Source organism: Psittacula echo, assembly GCF_963264785.1.
Source record: "Psittacula echo genome assembly, chromosome: 19".
In the NCBI taxonomy this organism is placed as follows: domain Eukaryota; kingdom Metazoa; phylum Chordata; class Aves; order Psittaciformes; family Psittacidae; genus Psittacula; species Psittacula echo.
This window is the reverse complement of record NC_137755.1, coordinates 3581572-3603278: the sequence shown is the minus strand read 5'-3', so window position 1 is coordinate 3603278 and position 21707 is coordinate 3581572. Positions and strand designations below refer to the sequence as shown.

At 53.2% G+C, this 21707-nt stretch overlaps 1 protein-coding gene across 1 annotated transcript; it reads right to left on the bottom strand.

Annotated features, from left to right (window-relative positions):
- Window positions 1-47: 47 nt before the first annotated feature.
- Window positions 48-21154, bottom strand: LOC308228552 (olfactory receptor 14C36-like; the record flags this gene model as incomplete). Its single annotated transcript, XM_080631934.1, has 3 exons — window positions 48-70; window positions 6553-6664; window positions 20237-21154. The coding sequence occupies 3 exons, from the start codon at window positions 21152-21154 to the stop codon at window positions 48-50; spliced, it is 1053 nt and encodes a 350-aa protein (XP_080488060.1).
- Between the last annotated feature and the right edge of the window lie 553 nt (window positions 21155-21707).

Here is a 21707-nt window from a genome sequence, read left to right as displayed (position 1 = left end):
AGGTTAGGACAGGAGGGATGTCAGATACAGAAGTTCAATTTACGCACTCACGACTCTGAGCACTTTCGGTCTGCATAGGAGAGGCTCAGCGTGACTTGGTCATGTTTTTCTGTAAGGCTGGTGGGTTGGTTTGTTTGGCTTTTTTTGTGGCTCTATTAGGGATAAAATTCCTAAGTTTTTGAAGGCAACTGTGAAGAGTTTCGGCGTGAGACAGACAAAAGTTCTCAACTGTCTGTGGGTTCGTGCCTACTCAAGGTTGCTGCAGAGTCCATCGGTCTGGTTCTCAGCTGCCCTGCACTTTCTAGAGGGACAGTCAGCTCCTTGCCCAGCAGAGCATGGCCAGCAGCCACCTCCAGTGCCAGACACCAAGAGAGCTGCCTGAACGCACCCTCCCCAGGCCTGGGCTGCACTTTCCCCCCACTCCCTGCCCATGTCTCTGCCGCCTGGAGCTGTCCCTGCCAGGAGCTGCTGCTCTGGGCCCAGCTCTGCTCCCTCTCAGTGCTCCCAGAGCCCATCCCATGGGCTGTGTGCTCAGCTCTGCCCTGCACACCCCTCCCGGCAGCAGGGCTCTGCCCAGGGGCAGCTCTGCCTCTGCAGGGGCTCAGGAGCAGCTCACACAAGTCCTGACAAGACTCTCGGTGCCTTCTCCAAAGCAGAGAAGGAAATTCCCAGCTCCCACTGCCCAACCTGCCCACCAAGAGTGGAAAACATCAGAGCTCAGGCTCCTTCCCTATCAGGCAATCGCTGCCTCAGTGTCTTTCAGCAGGACCCTCTGCAAACGTGCTCAGAGTGATGTGGAGCTCTGAGCAGCCCTGACCCACACAGCACCCTCTCCAGTGCACAAGAACACTTCTACTGCCCTGCCAGGGGTTGTTCCTAACCTCCAGCACCTCTCCCCCAGCACCATGTGGAGCTCCCGGGCAGGCTGAGTGCTGACCCTGGCAGGCAGCAGAGTCCCTGCCCCTGCACACAGCCCCTGGGCTGCAGGCACCCTGCTCGCAAGGACAGCGCTGGGCACCCCTGCCTGCACACCCACATTCACAGCCTGCAGCCAGCCCCAGGACAAGGGACCTGCCTTGTCCTGTCCCTCGCATGGTGCAGAGGGAAGCCCTGCTCTGCAGCACATCCTCCTCCTTATCTACACAGAGAAACCAAGAGAGTCCTCCTGACAGATCCCATGGACTGTCCGAGGCAGCAGCTTGAGCAGATCCCTCCAGGAACTGCGGCTGCATTGCCCTGCACCCAGAGCCTTACCATGCACAGGGCTGGGAAGGTTTCTCCTGCAGGGAGCTCTCAGCATCCTCCACTGCCAAGTGCCTTTAAGCTCTCTGAGGCTCGCAGGTCTCCCCTTGCTCCCAGCTCATCAGGAGAGGCCCAGCCCGAGGTGGTTCTGCCTCTGCCCCACTGGGCTCCCTCCAGGGCTCCCTGGGCTCCAGAGGAACCCCATGGTTAACAGCATGAAGCATGCACTGCTGTTCCCTCCCTCAGCTGGCAGACACACTGCCTGCCTGCAGTGTCATTGCTCTGATGAGAGATGCAGTTTGGTGTAAACAAAGTTTCTCAGAATTACAGAAACATTTAGATTCAAAAACACCCTCAACATCAACTCTTAACTCTCTTAACCAAACACTGTCATGTCCACCACTGACCCATGTCAACAAGTGCCACATCTCCATGTCTTTTAAAGGCCTCCAGGAATGGTGACACAACCACTTCTGTGGGCAGCCTGTTTCTTGTCCCATCATTAGGACAGCCAGACAAAGACAGGCTGGGATCTCCTTTACCCTTGCTGATGGAGTGGATTCACCCTGGTTAGCTGAGGCATCTCCACCTAAGTCTGTAGGCCTGGGGCTGGAAGGGGACTCAGCTCCCTCCCATGAACACCACAAACCCACAGGAGGTAGGATTCCTCCTGCCTCTGGTCAGGTCTTCCTTGAAAAGGCACCTACATTAGGGATCTTTGTCTCAGCATTAACATTGACAGGGGCCAGGAGTGACGTGTCTGGGTGCAAATCTCTGGTGACATTTCCATTACAGGGCTGGTCAAAGTTACATGCAAGTTATAGAGACAGGCCAAAGATACGTGCAGGCTGATACAGAGACAAGACAATATCGTTGGGAATATTCTTGTAAGTGCTCAGAGGCATCAGGCATCAGTTGCTATCAGTGATGCCAGGTCTGTCCTTTCTGCCACCCTGCAGCTGCAGGCATTGAGTGAACACAAAGTACATCACTGCAGGGTCTTTACTCACTCCCTTGATGATTCAGCTAAGGAACAGCCCAAGCATTTTAACTGTGTGCTTGGCTACATCTGGCTTTCAGAGACAGCATCCTTTATGCACAGCGATGGGTCATAGCAAATCTCAGACAAGCTCAAACAGGAATTGAAGAGCACCAGGATGAGATGCTCCTACTTCAGGAACAGTTAAAGAAGAAACAAGATAACACAGGACCACCACTAAATAAAGCAAGAGTACATGCGGGTAGATCTCAGGTAGCCTATCTCCTCTTTGCCTCAGTTACCACCAGCAAGATCTCTCAGGACTTTGTGCTTTGAGAAAGGACCCTGGATGGGAAAGGGGAAAAACCAGCACTGGATGGGGATCAAGGGTTAGGGTCTTTGCAGACTACAGCCTTATCAGTTCATGAGACCAAAGGGGCAGCATCCAAGGTGCTGAGAGAATGTTTTTCACCAGGACCTGCTGGTCTGTTGCTGTCCCAGGAGAAAATGCACTGGACTCTGTGAGGCATCATTTAAAATGCTGTTCCCTAGATCTAGCTCTGTAAGGAGAGAATTGTACAGGTAGTCTCATGTCCCTTTGATGGCTGGAACCCCAAGAGGTGTAGCATGGAGACAAGAAGGATGAGGAGGGTGGATGCCCCCTGCATGAAGGGGAAACTTGGATTTCTGGAGGTCCTCTGTGTGACAGGGAACAGATTGGGTTGCCTTTTGTGACTGAGGATTAGAGGATTTGATAAGAGGGACATTGTGCTCAGTTACAAACTACTTGCTCAGGGAGGGGAAACAGAAAAGGTCTTTTGTCAGCACCTGAGGAAGCCTCCAGGCTAATGAGCAGGTACCTTGCAGGTAATTGCCCTGGCAGTCCCTGGCCATGCAAAGCAACAGGGTGCAACAGTGTGGAGGGTCTTGGCACAACCGGTTAACACAGGTGCAGGGCAGGCCAACAAGGGTGATGCTGCCCTGGAAAGGCTGCTCAGGATGTGATCATCAGTGTCAGCCTTGGCTGTCATGAGCATGCAATAGTGGGGACTCAGATGCTAAAGGGCATGAGGAAGGCCAGCAGCAGAGAACAGACTCTGGACTCACTTGGGGACCATTCCAGGAGTTTCCATGGGAAGCGGCTCTGATGGTGAAGGAGCATGAGCAAGTCTGATAACGATCCCTGAGTCTGGAATACCTGGAGGGCTTCCAAGGCCCACCAGGGCTTTTGCCACCTTCCTGAATGCCGGTCAGGCTCCTGAGGGCTTTAGCACAGTTCCAGAGCACATGCTCATTCTAGAATGCCCGGTGTTATTCCGCAGCCTTGCCAGAGCCTGCTGAGGCCTCTGCCTCCATCTAGAATGCTTGAGGAGATTCTGCAGGGTTGGTGCAGACTGCCAGGGCCCTGCCATGTTCTGCAATGTTGGGAGTCCTTCCAAGCGTGCTGGCAGAAGCACTTCCATGGGCATTGCTGGAACCCTCCAGTTTCCCAGCAGGGCCTTTGCCACCTTCCGGCAGCCCCGATGTGTTGCCGCGGTGCCGTGGTTTAAGTCCAGTCAGTAATTCAGAACCACGTAGTCGCTCGCTCACTGCCCCTCCCAGAGGGATGGGAAGGAGAATCGAAAAAATGTAACTCCCACGAGTTGAGATAAGAACAGTCCAGTAACTAAGGAATAACACAAACCACCGCCGCTACCACCAGTAATAATAATAGAATCGTAGAATCATAGAATAGTTAGGGTTGGAAAGGGCCTTAAGATCATCTAGTTCCAACCCCCATGCCACAGGCAGGGACACCTCACACTAAACCATGCCACCCAAGGCTTTGTCCAACCTGGCCTTCAACACCCCCAGGGATGGAGCATTCACAACTTCTCTGGGCAACCCATTCCGGTGCCTCACCACCCCCACAGTAAAGAATTTCTTCCTTAGATCCAATTTGAACTTCTCTGTTTAAGTTTTAACCCGTTACCCCTTGTCCTATCACTACAGTCCCTGATGAAGAGTCACTCCCCAGCATCCTCGTAGGCCCCCTTCAGATACTGGAAGGCTGCTGTGAGGTCTCCAAGCAGCCTTCTCTTCTCCAGGCTGAACAGCCACAACTTGCTCAGCCTATCTTCATATAGTCCCCCTGATCATCCTTGTGGCCCTCATCTGGACTTGTTCCAACAGTTCCATGTCCTTTTTATGTTGAGGACACCAGAACTGCACACAATACTGCAAGTGAGGTCTCAGGAGAGCAGAGCAGAGGGGCAGGATCACCTCCTTCGACCTGCTGGTCACGCTTCTTTTGATGCAGCCCAGGATACGCTTGGCTTTCTGGGCTGCGAGCACACACTGCAGCCGGCTCATGTTCATTTTCTCATCGACCAACACCCCCAAGTCCTTCTCCACAGAGCTGCTCTGGATCTCTGCTCTGCCCAATCTGTAGCAGTGCCTGGGAATGCTCTGACCCAGGTGTAGGACCTTGCACTTGGCATGGTTAAACTTCAGAAGGTTGGCATCAGCCCACCTCACAAGCCTGTCGAGGTACCTCTGGATGGCATCCCTTCCCTCCGCCGTATCAACTGAACCACACAGCTCGGTGTCATCGGCAAACTTGCTGAGGGCGCACTCAATCCCGCTGTCCATGTCAGCGACAAAGATGTTGAACAAGACCGGTCCAAACACCCATCCCTGGGGGACACCACTTGTTACCGGTCTCCAGCCGGACATCGAGCCATTGACCACAACTCTTTAGAGTTTAGAGAGACAAGGATGTCGTGTGGGACAGTGTCAAAGGCTTTGCACAAGTCCAGGTAGATGACATCAACTGCTTTACCCCTGTCCATCAGTTACATAGCCCCATCATAGAAGGTCTCCAAATTGGTCAGGCAGGATGTCCCCTTAGTGAAGCCATGCTGGCTGTCACCAACCACCTCCTTGTTTTTCATGTGCCTTAGCATGCCTTCCAGGAGAATCTGCTCCAAGATTTTGCCAGGCACAGAGGTGAGACTGACTGCTCTGTAATTCCCTGGCTCATCCATTTCCCCCTTCTTGAAAATGGGGGTTATATTTCCCTTTTTCCAGTCACTGGGAACTTCACCTAACTGCTGTGATCTTTCAACTATGATGGACAGTGGCTTAGCAACTTCATTTGCCAGCTCCTTCAGGACCCGTAGATGGATTTCATTAGGTCCCATGGACTTGTGCACATTTAGGTTCTTAAGATGGTCTCGAACCAGATCCTCTTCTTCAGTGGGCCCAAGGTCTTCATTCTCACAGTCCCTGCGTCTGCCTTCCAAGGCTTTGGTGATGTGGTCAGAGTGTTTGCCAGTGAAGACTGAGGCAAAGAAGTCATTAAGAACCTCAGCCTTCTCCAAATCCAGGGTAGGCAGTTCTCCTGATAGCTTCCTGAGGAGGGCTACGTTGTCCCTCGTCTATCTTTCATTTGCAATGTACCTATAGAATGCTTTCCTGTTATCACACACAGTATCACACAGTATGTTAGAGATTGGAAGGGACCTCAAAAGATCATCTAGTCCAATCCCCCTGCCAGAGCAGGAACACCTAGATAAGGTTACACGGGAATGTGTCCAGACGGGTTTTGAATGTCTCCAGAGAAGGAGACTCCACAACCTCCCTGGGCAGCCTGTTCCAGTGTTCCGTCACCCTCACTGAGAAGAAGTTTCTTCTCAAGTTTAAGTGGAACCTCTTGTGTTCCAGTTTGTACCCATTACCCCTTGTCCTATCATTGTTTGCCACTGAGAAGAGCCTGGCTCCATCCTCGTGACACTCCCCCTTTATATATTTATATACACTAATAAGGTCCCCCCGCAGTCTCCTCTTCTCCAAACTATAGAGACCCAGCTCCCTCAGCCTTTCCTCATAAGGGAGATGCTCCACTCCCTTCATCATCTTTGATGGAGGTGCTACAGGCCCCCCATTTGGGGGTCCTGCCTGCTTGTCTGTTGCTTCAAGGAGATTTGGGGTCCCCCAGGATTCTAGGGGGCACCACGATTGCTTTGGCTGCCTCCAGGGCCCTTTATTGGGGTGCCACTCTTGGAGGGTCCAAGCCCCCCGACACCCTGAATTCACTGCTGAGCCCAAAGCAATGTTGGGGTCCCCCCAGTGGATTTGAGGTCCCACAGCATTTGGGGGGACCCCAGGGCATGTGCTGGGGGGACCCCACTTTTCAGACCACCCCTTTGTCAGGGGGCTCCTGGCAGCTACGCTGAGCCGGGGCGGATTTGGAGCTGCAGGGTTTGGGTTTGGGGGATTCGGGGCTCCCCGCTGGGATTTTGGGGTGCAGGGGGGGCTGGGTCCTGGGGTGCCGGGTTCTGGGGTCCCACCTGGCTGCAGGTGCTTGTGCAGAGCCAAAAGCTTCTTGAGGTGCTTCTTGTGCTGCTCCTTCAGGTCCCGGCGCTGCTGCCCCTGCAGCGGCTTCACATCGGCCTCGTGCTGCTGGATGCGCAGGGCAGGCACGGGAGATGCAGCCTCCCGAGGGAGGGCTCTCCTCTGCACTGGTTCCTGCAGGGCTCTGGCTCCTTCAATAGCCCACGCTCAGCGGGGGGGCCCCGTCACAATGGGCGTCTCCACAGCGACCCCCACGGCTTTGTGATGGCGGCAGCATCGTGCCCATCGCACTGGGCACTCTGAAGGCTTCCTGAAGGGTTCCGTGGGGTTCCGTGGCCTCGCACACCTGAATACGGAGTGTTCCAGAATCAGCCACCCCTGTGGTCCCCATGTCCCCAAGGTCATTGTGATGCATGAACCCTGACTGCGTCCATGGGGTGCTCTGCAGGTGCTGCAGGCACTCTCTGGGCATCTCTAGGGGCATCCCTGGGTTGCTCTGGGCATCCTGAGGATGCTCTGGGGGTGCTTTAGGTGTCACCACAGACCAAATCCCTCCCAAATCTGGCAAACCTGGGGTTTATTGTTTTTTTTACTCCAACCTTGCCATGAGCAGGGAGCACTTTCTCCATCCTGACCCTTATTCAATAGAATTTCTCTCCCTCTCATCCAATCTATATTAAATCTGTGGTAAATCCAGGAAAAGCTGCCTCTCTGCTTGCCTTGAACCAGGAAAGACCCACTGCCGAATGAATGTCATTCTGGGCAGCCTGTGACAGTGTCCCACCACGCTCACAGGGAAGAACTTCCCCCTAAGGTCTCATCTTATTCACCCCCCTGTCAACTTAAAGCCGTTCCCACTTGTCTGACCACTACACACCCTTGTAAAGAATCCCCCTCCAGCTTTCTTGTAGGCATCAAACGTGGTCACGTCCCTTGCGCTGCCCTTCCCTCCCCTGCCCACATCCCTCCATCCCGCAGGGTGGCAGAGAGACCCCGCAGCCGCCCCAGGGGGAAACTGGGGGGAGTCACTCGTGATGCCCAGATCCCTCCTCGGGGCAGGCTGGGTATTGGTCGGTGAGTGGTGAGCAATTGTATTCTCCCCCCTTGTTCTTCCCCTCACCATTATTGTTACTGGCGGTAGCAGCAGTGGGTTTCAGTTATCCCTTAGTTACTGGACTGCTCTTATCTCAACCCATGGCAGTTACATTCTTTCCATTCTCCTGCCCTTCCCTCTGGAGCCTGGGGGGGGGGGGGTGGGGATGGAGGTCAGAGGGAGGTGGGGGGAGAGGAAGGAGAGCGAGCGAGCGGCTGCGTGGTTCTCAGTTACCGGCTGGGCTAAACCATGACACTCCCCAGACCCACAAATACCCCCCAAGTGACCCCCATCGAGCCACATCTGCCTGCCAAGTGACCCCCCAGAGACCTCCAGACACACAACTGCCCCCCATGTGACCCCAAATTGACTCCCCAGACCAACCACTGCGACCCAAGTGACCCCAAAGTGACCCTCCAGACCCACAACTGCCCCCAAATGACCACCAAGTAACCACCTAGACCCCCAACTGTCCCCAAATTGACCCCCACGTGACCCCCATCGAGCCACAGCTGTCCCCCAAGTGATGCCAAATTGACTCCCCAGACCCACAACTGCCTCACAAGTGACCCCCAAGTGACCACCCAGACCCACAACTGCCCCCCAAGAGACCTGAAGTGACCACCCAGACACACAACTGCTCCCCAAGTGACCCCAAATTGACTCCCCAGACCCACAACTGCCCCACAAGTTACCCCAAGTAAGCACCCAGACCCACAAGTGCCCCACATGTGACCCTCCAGACCCACAAATGCCCCCCCAAGTGACTCCAAATTGATTCCATAGACCAAAAACTGCCCCTCAAGTCACCCCCCAGTGACTTCCAGAACCACAACTGCCCCCAAGTGACCCTAAAGGTATCCCCATAGAGCCAAAAACTGCCCCCCAAGTGACCCCAAATTGACTCCCCAGACCCACATCTGCCCGCCAAGTGACCACCCAGGCAAACAACTGGCCCCACAAGTGACTCCCCAGACTCAAAACTGCCTCCCAAGTGACACCCTAGACCCAAAACTGCCCCCAAGTGACCCTAAAGGTATCCCCATAGAGCCAAAAACTGCCCCCCAAGTGACCCCAAATTGACTCCCCAGACCCACATCTGCCCGCCAAGTGACCACCCAGGCAAACAACTGGCCCCCCAAGTGACTCCCCAGACTCAAAACTGCCTCCCAAGTGACACCCTAGACCCACAACTGCCCCCTAAGTGGCCCCTGAGTAAACCCGCAGACCCACAACTGTCATTCAAGTGACCCCCAGGTGTCCACCCAGACGCACACAAACCCAAGTGACCCCCAAGTGGCACGTCAGACCTACACCTCCACCTCCAGTGACCTCCCAGTCACCCCCAAACACACTCCTGCCACCCAAATGACTCCCCAGACCTGCAACTGCCCAGCCAGTCACCCCCCCGACCTACAACTGCCCCTCAAGTGACCCCCAAGTGACCCCCAGACCCACAACTGCCCCCCAGGTTGGGGGTCAGAGAATCCTGGCATCCCGGAGGCACGGATGGGTTGGGGGGAGCAAACTTTCCCGGTTGGTTCCATTTCAGCCTGAGCAGCGCCAGCAGGAACATCCAAAAAGCTTTTTGCTCCTCTTGTCCTGAGCCCTGCTCTGCGGGGCTGTCAGAGCCATGGCAGTGCAGCGCTGAGCTTCCTCTGCTGCCCCCTGCCGGCAGGCTGTGCACAAGGGCAGTGCCCATCAGCTCTCGTGGCTCTGCAGCAGCAGCAGCGGTGCTTTGGCTCCGCGCTCCGGTGAGCACAGGGTTTACACAGCTTGTCTGAACCGGAGCCCGTTGTGAACAGGAAGAGACCATTCGGGAGGAAAAAGGGGGTTAAACAGTGCCCGCATTGCCTTCTTCTCTGTGAGGCCATGTTCTGCTCCTGCAATCCAGTCAGGCCGTGGTTGTGCTGATGACCTTCACCAAGGCATGGGCTGCCTGATTTTTGTCTGGTGCTCATCCTTTTCCTCTTGCCTTTTAAAATAACAGCAGCAGGGTTTGTTTTCTTTCCCAATCTCTTCTGTTTTCAAGGCAGTTGATTCTTTTAGGGCACCTGAAGGGTTTGGCTCACAATAAGCAGCCATCCTTGCACACCTCCTGACAGCGTATCAACAATATTCAGTGAATCCTGTCAAGCACAGTCAAGTCTGTCACAGCTGCTGTGCTGCCATGTGGGGATTGTGGTTTGGTTGGTAGGAGATGGATTTGAAAGCAGGAAAAGGACAGAAAGCATTCATGTTGTTTACTGCTGAGCACGTTGCTGCTGTGACTCCCAAACCATCGGTTTCAAATGCTCCCTTGCACAACTGTTCTTGAACTTTCCCTGTGCTAAGAAAGCAAGTTGTTGGGACTTCTTCCTTTTTAAAAGAAATGAAGAATGGTGCAGAACTTCCAAGTGAACTGTTTGACCTGAATATGGATCTGGTTCCAGTGCTGTTATCCAGGAGATAAGAAACAGCTTCTTTTGTTCGACTAATTTTTACAAGTGGTGAACCGGTTCAGAATTGTGTTTCCTTCATAATTTTTTGGTCTGCTTTCCTTTATGGTTGTTTTTGAATGGTGTTCCCTAGGCCACAGTGGTGCTCAGTAGCTGTGCAGTAGTGTGCCCGTCTTCCTATAGGAAAAATCTTCCTCCTCCTGTTGTTTCACTCCAGAATAGGAAGGGTGAGCACCAGCTTCTGTCATCTGGATGAATGTGTCTGTGGGCTTACGCTTTTAAGATAGCTGGGTGATGTAGTTTCTCGCTACTCGTGTGATGAGGGACGGAAGCACTAGTTCCCTCCGAACTAGGGTCAAGACATAGAGCATTCACGGAATGCGGGTCAACAACGATTTATTGCGCAGTTACAATCCTTGTATCTGTTGCCCAAGCACCTCCCCAGAGTCAGCTGGTTCCTGTCCCTCCTGGCAACTTCCCTCACATCACATGATCTTCCGTGCGCCAATCCCTACATCTCCCCCGCCTCAAGACTAAAAAACTCAGGGGTTTAACAGCTATTCCAGATAAGCAACTTATAACTCTAATTAACTAAGTAAGGAAGGTTCGTGTAACTAAGTATTCACACATGGTGCGTAACTCATAACTCTAATTAACCAAGTAAGAAAGGTTTGTGCAACTAAGTATTCACACACGGTGTGTATTACATAATCAAGCGAGAAAGAAACAAGCATAAACACAGAGCGTCAGCCTAAAGGGACCTAGACGCAGGTGTTTCCGGCCTGAGTGTTGTCATATTCAACGGCCGGCTACAAAGTTCGTAAGGCACGTTGTGACTGGATCCGTGAGTGAAGTCATCTGGACACACAAGGGCCAGGGATGTCATTTTGCACCTCTTTCCATCACTCTCTCCCAGATACAGCCCAGCGCCAGTCACCACCTGTGAAATATAGCTCAAATACAAACTTACAGACACAACTACAAGTACGGTAATAACCATTTTGCCGGTACCCAGCGTAGCCCAGTCTCACCCTCTACACAGGCATAGCCCCACCTGTGAGCCCGTAGGGCAAATGGACCTATCTTACCCTTTTCCGGATCTTTCACCCGTACCTGTGGATACGGGGGTTTGTCTAGAGGTGGGGCAAAGTGCGAGCTCATCAGGGATTGTTCACTTGATCCACGCAAGAATTGATTTAAACTAGTCAGAGCAGAAAGTAAAAGTCGGCGCACACGGCTTGCGGGATTTTCTCCGGGCACGGACTCCCCCACCTCAAGACACACAAGGCGAGCTTTCAGAGTCCGGTGTGCACGTTCAACGATAACTTGGCCAGTGCTGTTATGAGGACAACCGGTCTTATGCTCAATGCCCCACTGTTGTAAAAACGAGGCCACCAGTTGACTTGAATATGCTGGGCCGTTGTCAGTCTTGATCTGGCTAGGGACTCCCAAAATCACTATGACCTCACGCCAATGCAAAATGGCCGCTTTGGCGTCTTGCTTGCGTTGTGCCGTAGCCAAGATGACACTGCTACAGGTATCAACTGTGACATGTAAATAGTGCATAAAAACTGGAGCGCAACAGTCAGGAACTGACAGACCTTGTGCAACACGGTCTGCACTATTGTTACCTTCAGTTAGGAGTCCAGGGATGTGCGAATGACTATTACAGTGTTTTGGGCAAATTTCAGCAGCTCGCTCAGACAAAGCCTGAAAAAGGACTTGCACACACTCCATCGTAGTCTCAATGGCTAATGGGGTCCGCAGACCACTGTCGTAGCACAGTAGCTACAGTATATGCTTCCAGAAATCGAACTGCTATTGGCTAGACGTAACCAGTATAGATTGTGATTGGCTCAGAAGTGCAGTCCACACATTTTGAAGCAGATAACAAGCTAGCTAAAATTATCCATTCGCTACCTTTCTCACATAACTTGCAGTTTCACCATCCCGCTCCCACATCTTGTTAGCCTTGAGCAAACGCCAAGTTCCTTATTCTACTGCACGTAACTGTCCTTTAGTAACCTAAGGCTAGGCCTTGCAGCCTGGGTAACTTGAATTCAGACCTTGCAACTTAACTCAGAGTTTGGCTAAGACCAAACTGCTGGGATTGCTCACATGTCGATTGTTCAGCTGTATTCTTCATAGCCACCATCTCCTAAGGTTAAGACGTCTGGGTTGGTCACAAAATGTCCACCATCCCTTAGCGACTCCACAATTCCCTCTTTTTGTTTTTGAGCAAACCAGACGGATGTTTCTTAACCATAGATATCACACACCGCAACATATAACTTGCTACTAATACAAATAAAACTAACACACGTAATAAAAATATACAGAAACAAAATCAAAATCGTTAAAATGACAATAAACACCATTAGTCCACCTTTTACTGGAGCAACCAGCCAACCTGTCAGTCCCCATTCACCTAACAAATTGTCCAGCCAAAAGGCTTGCCCATCCTCATACACCATGTGTAAGATCTTAGCATGTTTCCATATTTCTTCAACATAGGTCAATCACAGGCTGCTGGGTCTGCCATTTTTCTCCTGGATGTCTCTCTGATAACAGGGGAGGCCATCCCCTCACATCAAGGTCTGGCATGGCATGTGTCCCCACCGCTCCACACCTCCTGGGTTGCAGCCAGCAGCAGAGCTAAAGGTTCTTCTTGGTGGCAAACACAGAAGCCAACCCAGTCTTGCCCTTGGCTGTGGCAGCAGGCATTTGGTCAACCTCAGTTCTTGTACCTCGTTGTCAATGCAGAGTTTCACCTGCTTCATCCAGTAACAAGTTGGTATTGTGGCAAAGCACACACAGATTTACATTACCAGAGTAACTATTACAGGTTACAACAGCATGTTGAAAATGCTGATGGCAGTGAGAAACCAGCCAAGGAACTTTCTTGCCAGTGGAGTTCTCCCACCCTCTTAATTTGTTCCATTACCTGCTTTATAACACTACCATTGTATTAGAATCTTTCTAGCTTTTGTCTTAGCATTTTCTAGCAGCTGCTGCAAATTTGCATGCTCTGACATCTCTTTTACAAGTAACAAATCCACACAATACAAGGTATAGTTTCTCATTAGCAACTGGCTAGTAAATACAGGTGGTTTTATACACAAAATCACAGCCTCTAATAATAGCTACGTTACAAGCACACATATTCGAGTTGTTACTTTTCAGTTGCCCCCAAGTGATGTCCTGCAATCATTCATTTTTCTCCTCCTCTATCTCATTCTGCTCGGGGTATTCACTGTCAGCTCCTGTAGCTGAGGCATCAGGTTCCTCCACTTGTCTGTCCAGCTCATGGCAAGGCTTGACAAACGTTGCAGGCAGCTGCCATGCACCTGTAGGTAGGAGGACACAAACATACCCCCTCTCCCAGGCTATCAGCTCTTGAGAAGGAGTTGGGTTAAAGTGATTCAAAGGCATTCTGATGGGAAAGGAATGTGAAGCTACAGCTGCCTGCCTGCTTAGCAGCAGCCATAAATACCTGCCAGCAACAGCACCTTGCATTAACCCTTTCTTGTCCAAAATGTTAATCTGCTACCCATTAAAACTTTTACACAAACCCAACAACAAAAAATATACAGAACACTGTCCGCCCTCAACACACACACACACACACATATGGGATCCCACAAGCAAACTCTATACAATTACAATATTTGAAACACAAAACCCAGTCAATCACCTCTCCTACTACACGGAACGTGGCGTAAGGACCCTGTGAAGACAATCAAAAATCAGTTCCAAGCAGCATCATCGCAGTGTGAGGTGGCAGGCTCAGCTTCAGCAGGCGTCCCCAGAGGCTCTGCCTCCCCACATCGCATGAGCCTTGGGCTTTTACACTGACCAAAATGCACACTCATTCCAATGCAGGTGGCCAGCCTACATCGGAAGAAGTGGTCAGCAATATCCATAAGAAGTCTCCAAGGGCTAATAGAAAGATGGATATACTTATATTTGCCAACCTCTAGTACATGTGGATCACAGAGAAACTATCAAATGAGTTGCAGATGGGGTCCCAAGTCCACAGTCCGCCACGGCACTCACATAACGTTTTCAAAAGGCTGTAAGGGTACATTAAATTGCTGTGGGGCTTTTTTTTGTTTGTTTGTTTGTTTGTTTTTTCCTAGAAAATCAAAAACAAACTGAACACTCCGGCCTGGTAGCCAAGAATAAAGACAATGTCCTTAGTAGGGAGGATTCCCCCAGGGTAGGCTTTGAGGGTTGCTGTCGCTCGTTGTGGGGAACCCCCCTGTCCCCTGCCCTGTCGCACAAAGGGGAGTGTTACCAGGGCTCACAACACTCCACTTCCCGTTTCCTTGCTGCTGCCGTTGTTGCTGTTGCCGCGGCCGCCGTTTCTGGCAGTCGCGCTGCAGCTCCAGCGCTGCCCGCTCGGCCGCGCGGCCCGGCGGCTCCGGCCGCGCCTCCCGGGGCACCTTCCTCCACAGCTCCCACGCAAAGGTCTGCACCCGCGGCTCCTCCACTCGCAGCGCCTCCGTGTCCCGCAGCCGCTCCAGCAGCTCCTCTCCTGGAGATACCTTTCTCGATGGCACCCCACGTCTCCCCTAGATCTCCTGCTTTCTTTTCCCCAGCCAAGACCGCTTCCAAAAGCTCTTGGCAGATCCGTCCCCATCGGGAGGTATCTAATACGTCCACGGGGGCCTCCACCGGCCTCCGGCCTCCGAACCATTGGATGCAGTGGCCCGCTGGCCCCGAGTATATCGCCTTCGGCAACCCAGTTTGCTGCGCGAGGGCCTCCAGTACCTGTACCACGTGGCTCACATCCATCGCTATCACGTCAGGGTCACCACTCGTAGTTTCTCGCTACTCGTGTGGTGAGGGACGGAAGCACTAGTTCCCTCCGAACTAGGGCTGAGACATAGAGCATTCACGGAATGCGGGTCAACAACGATTTATTGCGCAGTTACAATTCCTTATATCTGCTGCCCAAGCACCTCCCCAGGGTCAGCTGGTTCCTGTCCCTCCTGGCAGCTTCCCGTCCATGCACCAATCCCTAAAGTGCACAGCTCCTGAGGGGCAGCTTCTGCCACCCAGCAGTACTGGGGTCACAGAAGCACGCAATGGTTTGGGTTGGGAGGAACCTTAAACTCATCCTGCTCCAATCCCTGCCATAGGCACGGACACCTTCCACAAGAGCAGCTCGCTCCAAGCCCCAGCCAACCTGGCCTTGAACACTGCCAGGGATGGGGCAGCCACAGTTTCTCTGGGCACCCTGTGCCAGTGTCCCACCACCCTCATAGGGAACAACTTCTAAGATCTCACCTCAATCTCCTCTCTGTCAGGTTAAAGCCCTTCCCCCTTGTGCCATCCCCACAGGCCCTTCTTCTCTCCACAAGAAATGAGGCCAGATCCCAGGATTTAAGGCAGCTTCAGCGCTCCGCTGCCGGCTCAGCCGGCACAACTCACACACCGAGTCCAAAGCAGCCACTCTGGGGAAGTCACTTGAGGTGTTCTTGGCAACTCCTAAAGCACCCCAGGATGGCCATCGCCACCCACCTCGTTCCACGCTCCTGTGTCCACAGGTGTCACCGGCTTTCACACACCAAGACAGGAACCACCAGAGGAGCTGCTCTTGCCTCCTCCACCAGTAGCTTGTGTTCCATGAGGCAGCTGTTGTCTCCCGGTGCCTCCACTGAAGGGTTCCATGGGGTTCCGTGGCCTCGCACACGTGAACACGGGGAGTTCCATAATCAGCCACCCCTGAGTTCCCCATGTCCCCATGTTCATTGTGATGCATGAGCTCATTTTGGGCCCATGGGTACTCTGGAGGTTCTGTAGGCATTCTCTGGGATTCTGTAGGGGTATCCCCGGGATACTCCGGGAGTGCATAAAGACACAGGGCCTTGGAGCAAGCTGCTCTAGTGGAAGCTGTCCCTGCCAGTGGCAGGGGCTGGACCTGGATGAGTTTTAAAGTCCCTTCCAGCCCAACCGAGTCTGGGATTCCATGATTCTCTGCTGTGCCAATGTCGGTCACCCTCCACTTGTCGTAGGTGGCCGTGACGCCCTGTTCCATTGCCCAGGTTCAGCTGTGACCCCTTGCATGGTCCACCTCTGGACTAAAAGGCACTGAGGAAGAGCAGCCCATGAGGGACGTCCCCAGACCTGCTCCCACCGTGACAACTACCAGAGCACCCCTGGGTGCCCAGTGCCATGGGCACGATGCTGCCGCCATCACAAAGCCGTGGTGGTCGCTGTGGAGACGCCCATTGTGACGGGGCCCCCACACTGAGCGTGGGCTATTGAAGGAGCCAGAGCCCTGCAGGAACCAGTGCAGAGGAGAGCCCTCCCTCGGGAGGCTGCATCTCCCGTGGCTGCCCTGTGCATCCAGGTACGGGTTCTTTGACTTTGCAATCTTCTTTTAGTGCTGGCTTGAAACACATGGTGGGTGCGTGCTCTAAAGGGAGGAGAAGCTGTCAGGAGATGTGCTGGTGCCATCCCAGCTGTAGGAGCAGGGGATGGGTGATGAGGAGGTGCTGGGCTTGTTCATGTGCTTGGAGCTGAGCTCTGCCTGCAGAGGTGCTGGGGGCAAAGCAGGAGCCTTCTGTGTGCAGGAGCTGCTGGTGTCAGAGGTGCTGAGAAGGTGTCAGGGCAGGAGCAGCCCCTGGGCAGTGCAGCTGCTGGTGCTGTCACTGGGAGCTCAGCACAAGGGGACCTGCCTGGATCCGGCAAGGCCCGCGCAAGCCCCCCGGGCATTGCTGAAGGCGGCAGGGCCCTGGCAGGTTCCAGTGATCCCTGTGCCAGGCATTCCACAAGTCACAGAAATTTCTAAACTGAAAAGTAAGAAAAAAAACCCCTCAAAATAACTTTTATCCATTGCTCTTTGCAATCTTCCTGCACTCAGAAACCTCCAAAGTGCAGTCCAATCTGCAATGCTTGACCAAACACAAAGATTTTAATGAGCCCCATGGTGTATTTGGGCTGAGTCCATGAACCTCAGGTGCTGAGAGGAGACTGAGGAAACCTCTCAAGAAGTCCAAGTCAGAAACAAAGCCCCAAGTCCCTTCAGCATTAATGGGCCCCACTGAGGGCTGTTACTGACAAAGCCTCCCCAGGGACTCCTTAAAGCAAGTAACTGCATGTTGTGATTACAAGCAGACAAAGGCAAAATGCAGGTGTCTGGTGGTGAGTAAACCCTTGGTTTGTTTGATGAAGCAGAAAGGCCAAGCCCTGACCACAGCCCTTGGAGAAGTAGAGCCTGAAATCCTGAGAATGAAAGTTCTCCTCATAGGCCTTGATGAAAGAGGCAACTGCCATAGCCCAGGGCACAGAGACCTTTTGTTCTTTTGGGCCTTTCAGCCTTGCCAGAATCCTCACTCATCTCTGCTGCAGGCTGTCCTGCACTGGCCCATGCCTGCACCTCTTTCCCTTCAGGCTCTTGACACCCATCTTGCTTTCCCACCTGGCTCTCACCTGGCATTTCTGTACCTTCAGTCACATCTCTGCACCCATGGCTGTCTGCTCCTTGAGGTCATTACATTGAGCTTCTTTCTTTCCCATGAGGAAACTTCTCAGACAGCCTCTGGTTTGTCCAGGCTCTGCAGCCACACTCCAGGAACACCTCCTCCTCCTCCACCTACAGACATCAACTGCTCTCCATTGCTGGGCTCCGTCCTGCTTGTAAGGATTGGTTAAAGCCCTGAACCATCACCTTGCTTCTTGCTGACTTCCCTCCACCCTCCCTCACCTCCCTGCACACTGCTCATTGCCACCAGTAACTCACTGAAGAGTTAAGAAGCTCTCAAGGCTTTCCTCAGGGGGTGACTATGTTTCTCCATTGACCATTGATGGATCCATGGAGTGCCAGGTGTGAGGTTCTGCAGAGGCAGAGCTGCCCCTGGGCAGAGCCCTGCTGCCGGGAGGGGTGTGCAGGGCAGAGCTGAGCACACAGCCCATGGGATGGGCTCTGGGAGCACTGAGAGGGAGCAGAGCTGGGCCCAGAGCAGCAGCTCCTGGCAGGGACAGCTCCAGGCAGCAGAGACATGGGCAGGGAGTGGGGGGAAAGTGCAGCCCAGGCCTGGGGAGGGTGCGTTCAGGCAGCTCTCTTGGTGTCTGGCACTGGAGGTGGCTGCTGGCCATGCTCTGCTGGGCACAGTCCTTTGCTTCTCCCCATGAGAGCTCCGTGATCTGCCCTTTGAAACCGTGCTGCCCTGCTCTCAGCACAGGACAGGTGTTTCTGGGGGTTCTTAGGATCAATTTGTGTGTGAAGGCATCTTACAGACACTGCAAGTGAAAGCAGAGGGCAAATGGGAAAGGTCTGATGGACACTGCAGCTCTCCTGGCTCTGCACTAATCTGCAAAAAAGCTGAGAACTTCTCCCTGTTTCAATACTCTTCAGGTTTTCAGTCATACAGAGAATGTTTTATAACACCCTCCCCCCCCAAAAAAAAACAAACCCTCAGCAGTGTTAAGCTGGTAAATAAATAACACAGTCAAAGTGACTCTAAACAGTGCTGAGCCTCTCTTGTGCAGATCAGACTCATCTTAGTCATGAGTATATGCAGAGAACTCTACAGTCATGTTGGATTTAATCTGACATTCCTTGTGAACATCAGAGCTGGACAAAGCACTGCTTCACACATAAGATGACGCCCAACCAACATGGCCATGAACACTATCGGGAATGGGGCAGCCACAGATCCTCTGGGCACCCTGTGCCAGTGTCCCACCACCCTCAAATAGAAAAAATTCCTCTGAATGTCCAAGCTAAATCTCCCTTTTTTCAGCTTAAATCCATTCCCCCTTGTCCTGTCACTGCACACCCTTGTAGAAAGCCCCTCTCCAGATTTCTTGTAGGCCCTGCCTAAGTATGGGCAGATTGCTAGGATGTCTCCCTGGAGCATTCTCTTCTCCAGGCTGAACACCCTCAGCTCTCTCAGCTGTCACCATTGGAGATGTGCTTCAGCCCTTAGAGCATCTTTGTGACCCTTCATAAGCCCATCATTGTAAGATCATATGAGAACAGAGGTTGGAAGGGACCCCAGGACGTCTCAAGTCTAATCCGTCAGGAGCAAGGTCAGAGGAAGCGGTTCAAGGCTTGATTCAGTCTGAGTTGGAAAACCCCAAAGCCAGAGACTGCACAGCCTCTCTGGGTGACCTGATGTAACACTTGCCTGAGCCTGTGGGAACAAGGTTTCCTTATGTCCTGGCTCAACGTCTCCTCTGTCACTATCCCCCATTGCCTTTTGTCCTCCCAACAGGCACCATGGTGAGGAGCCTGGCTCTGTATTTTCCATGTCCTCCTTGCCGGTACAGGCAGCCAGTCCCCAACAGCCTGCCCTTCCCAAGATCTCAGGTCCCCATCAGCCTTCCCTTCTCCAGGCTGGACAAGCCCAGCTCCCACAGCCTCTCCCTACAGGCACCGTGCTCCAGTCCCTGCCTGTCCTCAGGGCCCGTTTTTAAACCCAAACCTGCTTGCCAATAGCATTCCTGAACTGGGGATCTGAAACCTGGATGGAGTATTCCAGAGCATCCCTTCCCTTGTTCTCCTGCCGTGCTCCTGGTCATACAGCCCGCCATGCTGCTGTCCTCCCTTGCTGCCAGGGCACACGCTGCCTCCTGTCCAGCTCCTGCCCACCCAGACCTTTCCCATGGGCTGCTCCCAGCCAGGCAGCCCCAGCCTGGGCCATTGCAGGGGAGTCCCCTGCAGGGACCCCTGTGTCCCCTGCTCTCCTGCCCAGGACACCCTGAGAGCTCTGCAGCCCCCCCATGCCATCCCATCTCCCCACACCAGCACAACAGCCCCGGCCCTTGGGCTCCTCAAGAGCTCTTCCTGCTCCAGGCACAGAGCAGCAATCCCAGAGCTGGAGCAGCCAGAAAGCTGATTTCATTCCCCTTCATTCCTGCCATGTGAGCACACAGCACAGAGAAGAAGTTGCTGCAGGATCATTTATTTAACTCAAATACTGTGAGAGACCTTCACTGACACAAAGTCTGTGGGTCACACAACATGGGTGGCTAGTTAAGCTGGAGGAGATGAAAACTGACATTTCTATGAAGACAACATCACCACAAATTGAAACAGGAAAACAAATGTAAAGCAGCAAAGACAGACTTGGCCTGTAATGACCTACAATGGAAGCCTTTTGCAGAGGACAGCAGGCAGTGTATGGCTGCTGAAACACATCCAGTCAGCAGCTTCCTCACAGCATCCTTGAGCTCCTGATTCCGCAGGCTATAGATGAGGGGATTCACTGCTGGAGGCACCACTGAGTACAGCACTGACAGCACCAGATCCAGGGATGGGGAGGAGATGGAGGGGGGCTTCACGTAGGCAAATGCTGAAGTGCTGACAAGCAGAGAGAGCACGGCCAGGTGAGGGAGGCACGTGGAAAAGGCTTTGTGGCGTCCCTGCTCATTTGGGATCCTCAGCACAGCCCTGAAGATCTGCACATAGGACCCCACAATGAACACAAAACAGCCAATAGCAATCAGGGCACTAAGCACAAGAAGCCCAACTTCCCTGAGGTAGGAATGTGAGCAGGAGAGCTTGAGGATCTGGGGGATTTCACAGAAGAACTGCTCCACAGCATTGCCTCGGCAGAGGGGGAGTGAAAATGTATTGGCTGTGTGCAGCAGAGCAGTGAGAAACCCAGCGCCCCAGGCAGCTGCTGCCATGTGGACACAAGCTCTGCTGCCCAGGAGGCTCCCGTAGTGCAGGGGCTTGCAGATGGCCACGTAGCGGTCGTAGGACATGACAGTGAGGAGAGAAAACTCGGCTGACATGAAAAAGACGAAGAAAAAGAGCTGTGCAGCACAACCTGTGTAGGAGACGGCCCTGGTGTCCCAGAGGGAATTGACCATGGATTTGGGGACAGTGGTGGAGATGCAGGCCAGGTCCAGCAGGGAGAGGTTGAGGAGGAAGAAGTACATGGGGGTGTGGAGGTGCTGGTCGCAGGCTGTGCTGGTGATGATGCGGCCGTTGCCCAGGAGCGCAGCCAGGAAGATGCCCAGGAAGAGCCAGAAGTGCCAGAGCTGCAGCTCCCGCCTGTCTGCGAATGGCAGGAGGAGGAAGTGGGTGATGGAGCTGCCGTTGGACATCTGCTGCCTCTGGGCATGGGGCACTGTCAGAGCAGAAAAAGGCAGTGACAGGTTAGGACAGGAGGGATGTCAGATACAGAAGTTCAATTTACACACTCATGACTCTGAACATTTTCGGTCTGCATAGGAGAGGCTCAGCGTGACTTGGTCATGTTTTTCTGTAAGGCTGGTGGGTTGGTTTGTTTGGCTTTTTTTGTGGCTCTATTAGGGATAAAATTCCTAAGTTTTTGAAGGCAACTGTGAAGAGTTTCGGCGTGAGACAGACAAAAGTTCTCAACTGTCTGTGGGTTCGTGACAACTCAAGGTTGCTGCAGAGTCCATCAGTCTGGTTCTCAGCTGCCCTGCACTTTCTAGAGGGACAGTCAGCTCCTTGCCCAGCAGAGCATGGCCAGCAGCCACCTCCAGTGCCAGGCACCAAGAGAGCTGCCTGAACGCACCCTCCCCAGGCCTGGGCTGCACTTTCCCCCCACTCCCTGCCCATGTCTCTGCCGCCTGGAGCTGTCCCTGCCAGGAGCTGCTGCTCTGGGCCCAGCTCTGCTCCCTCTCAGTGCTC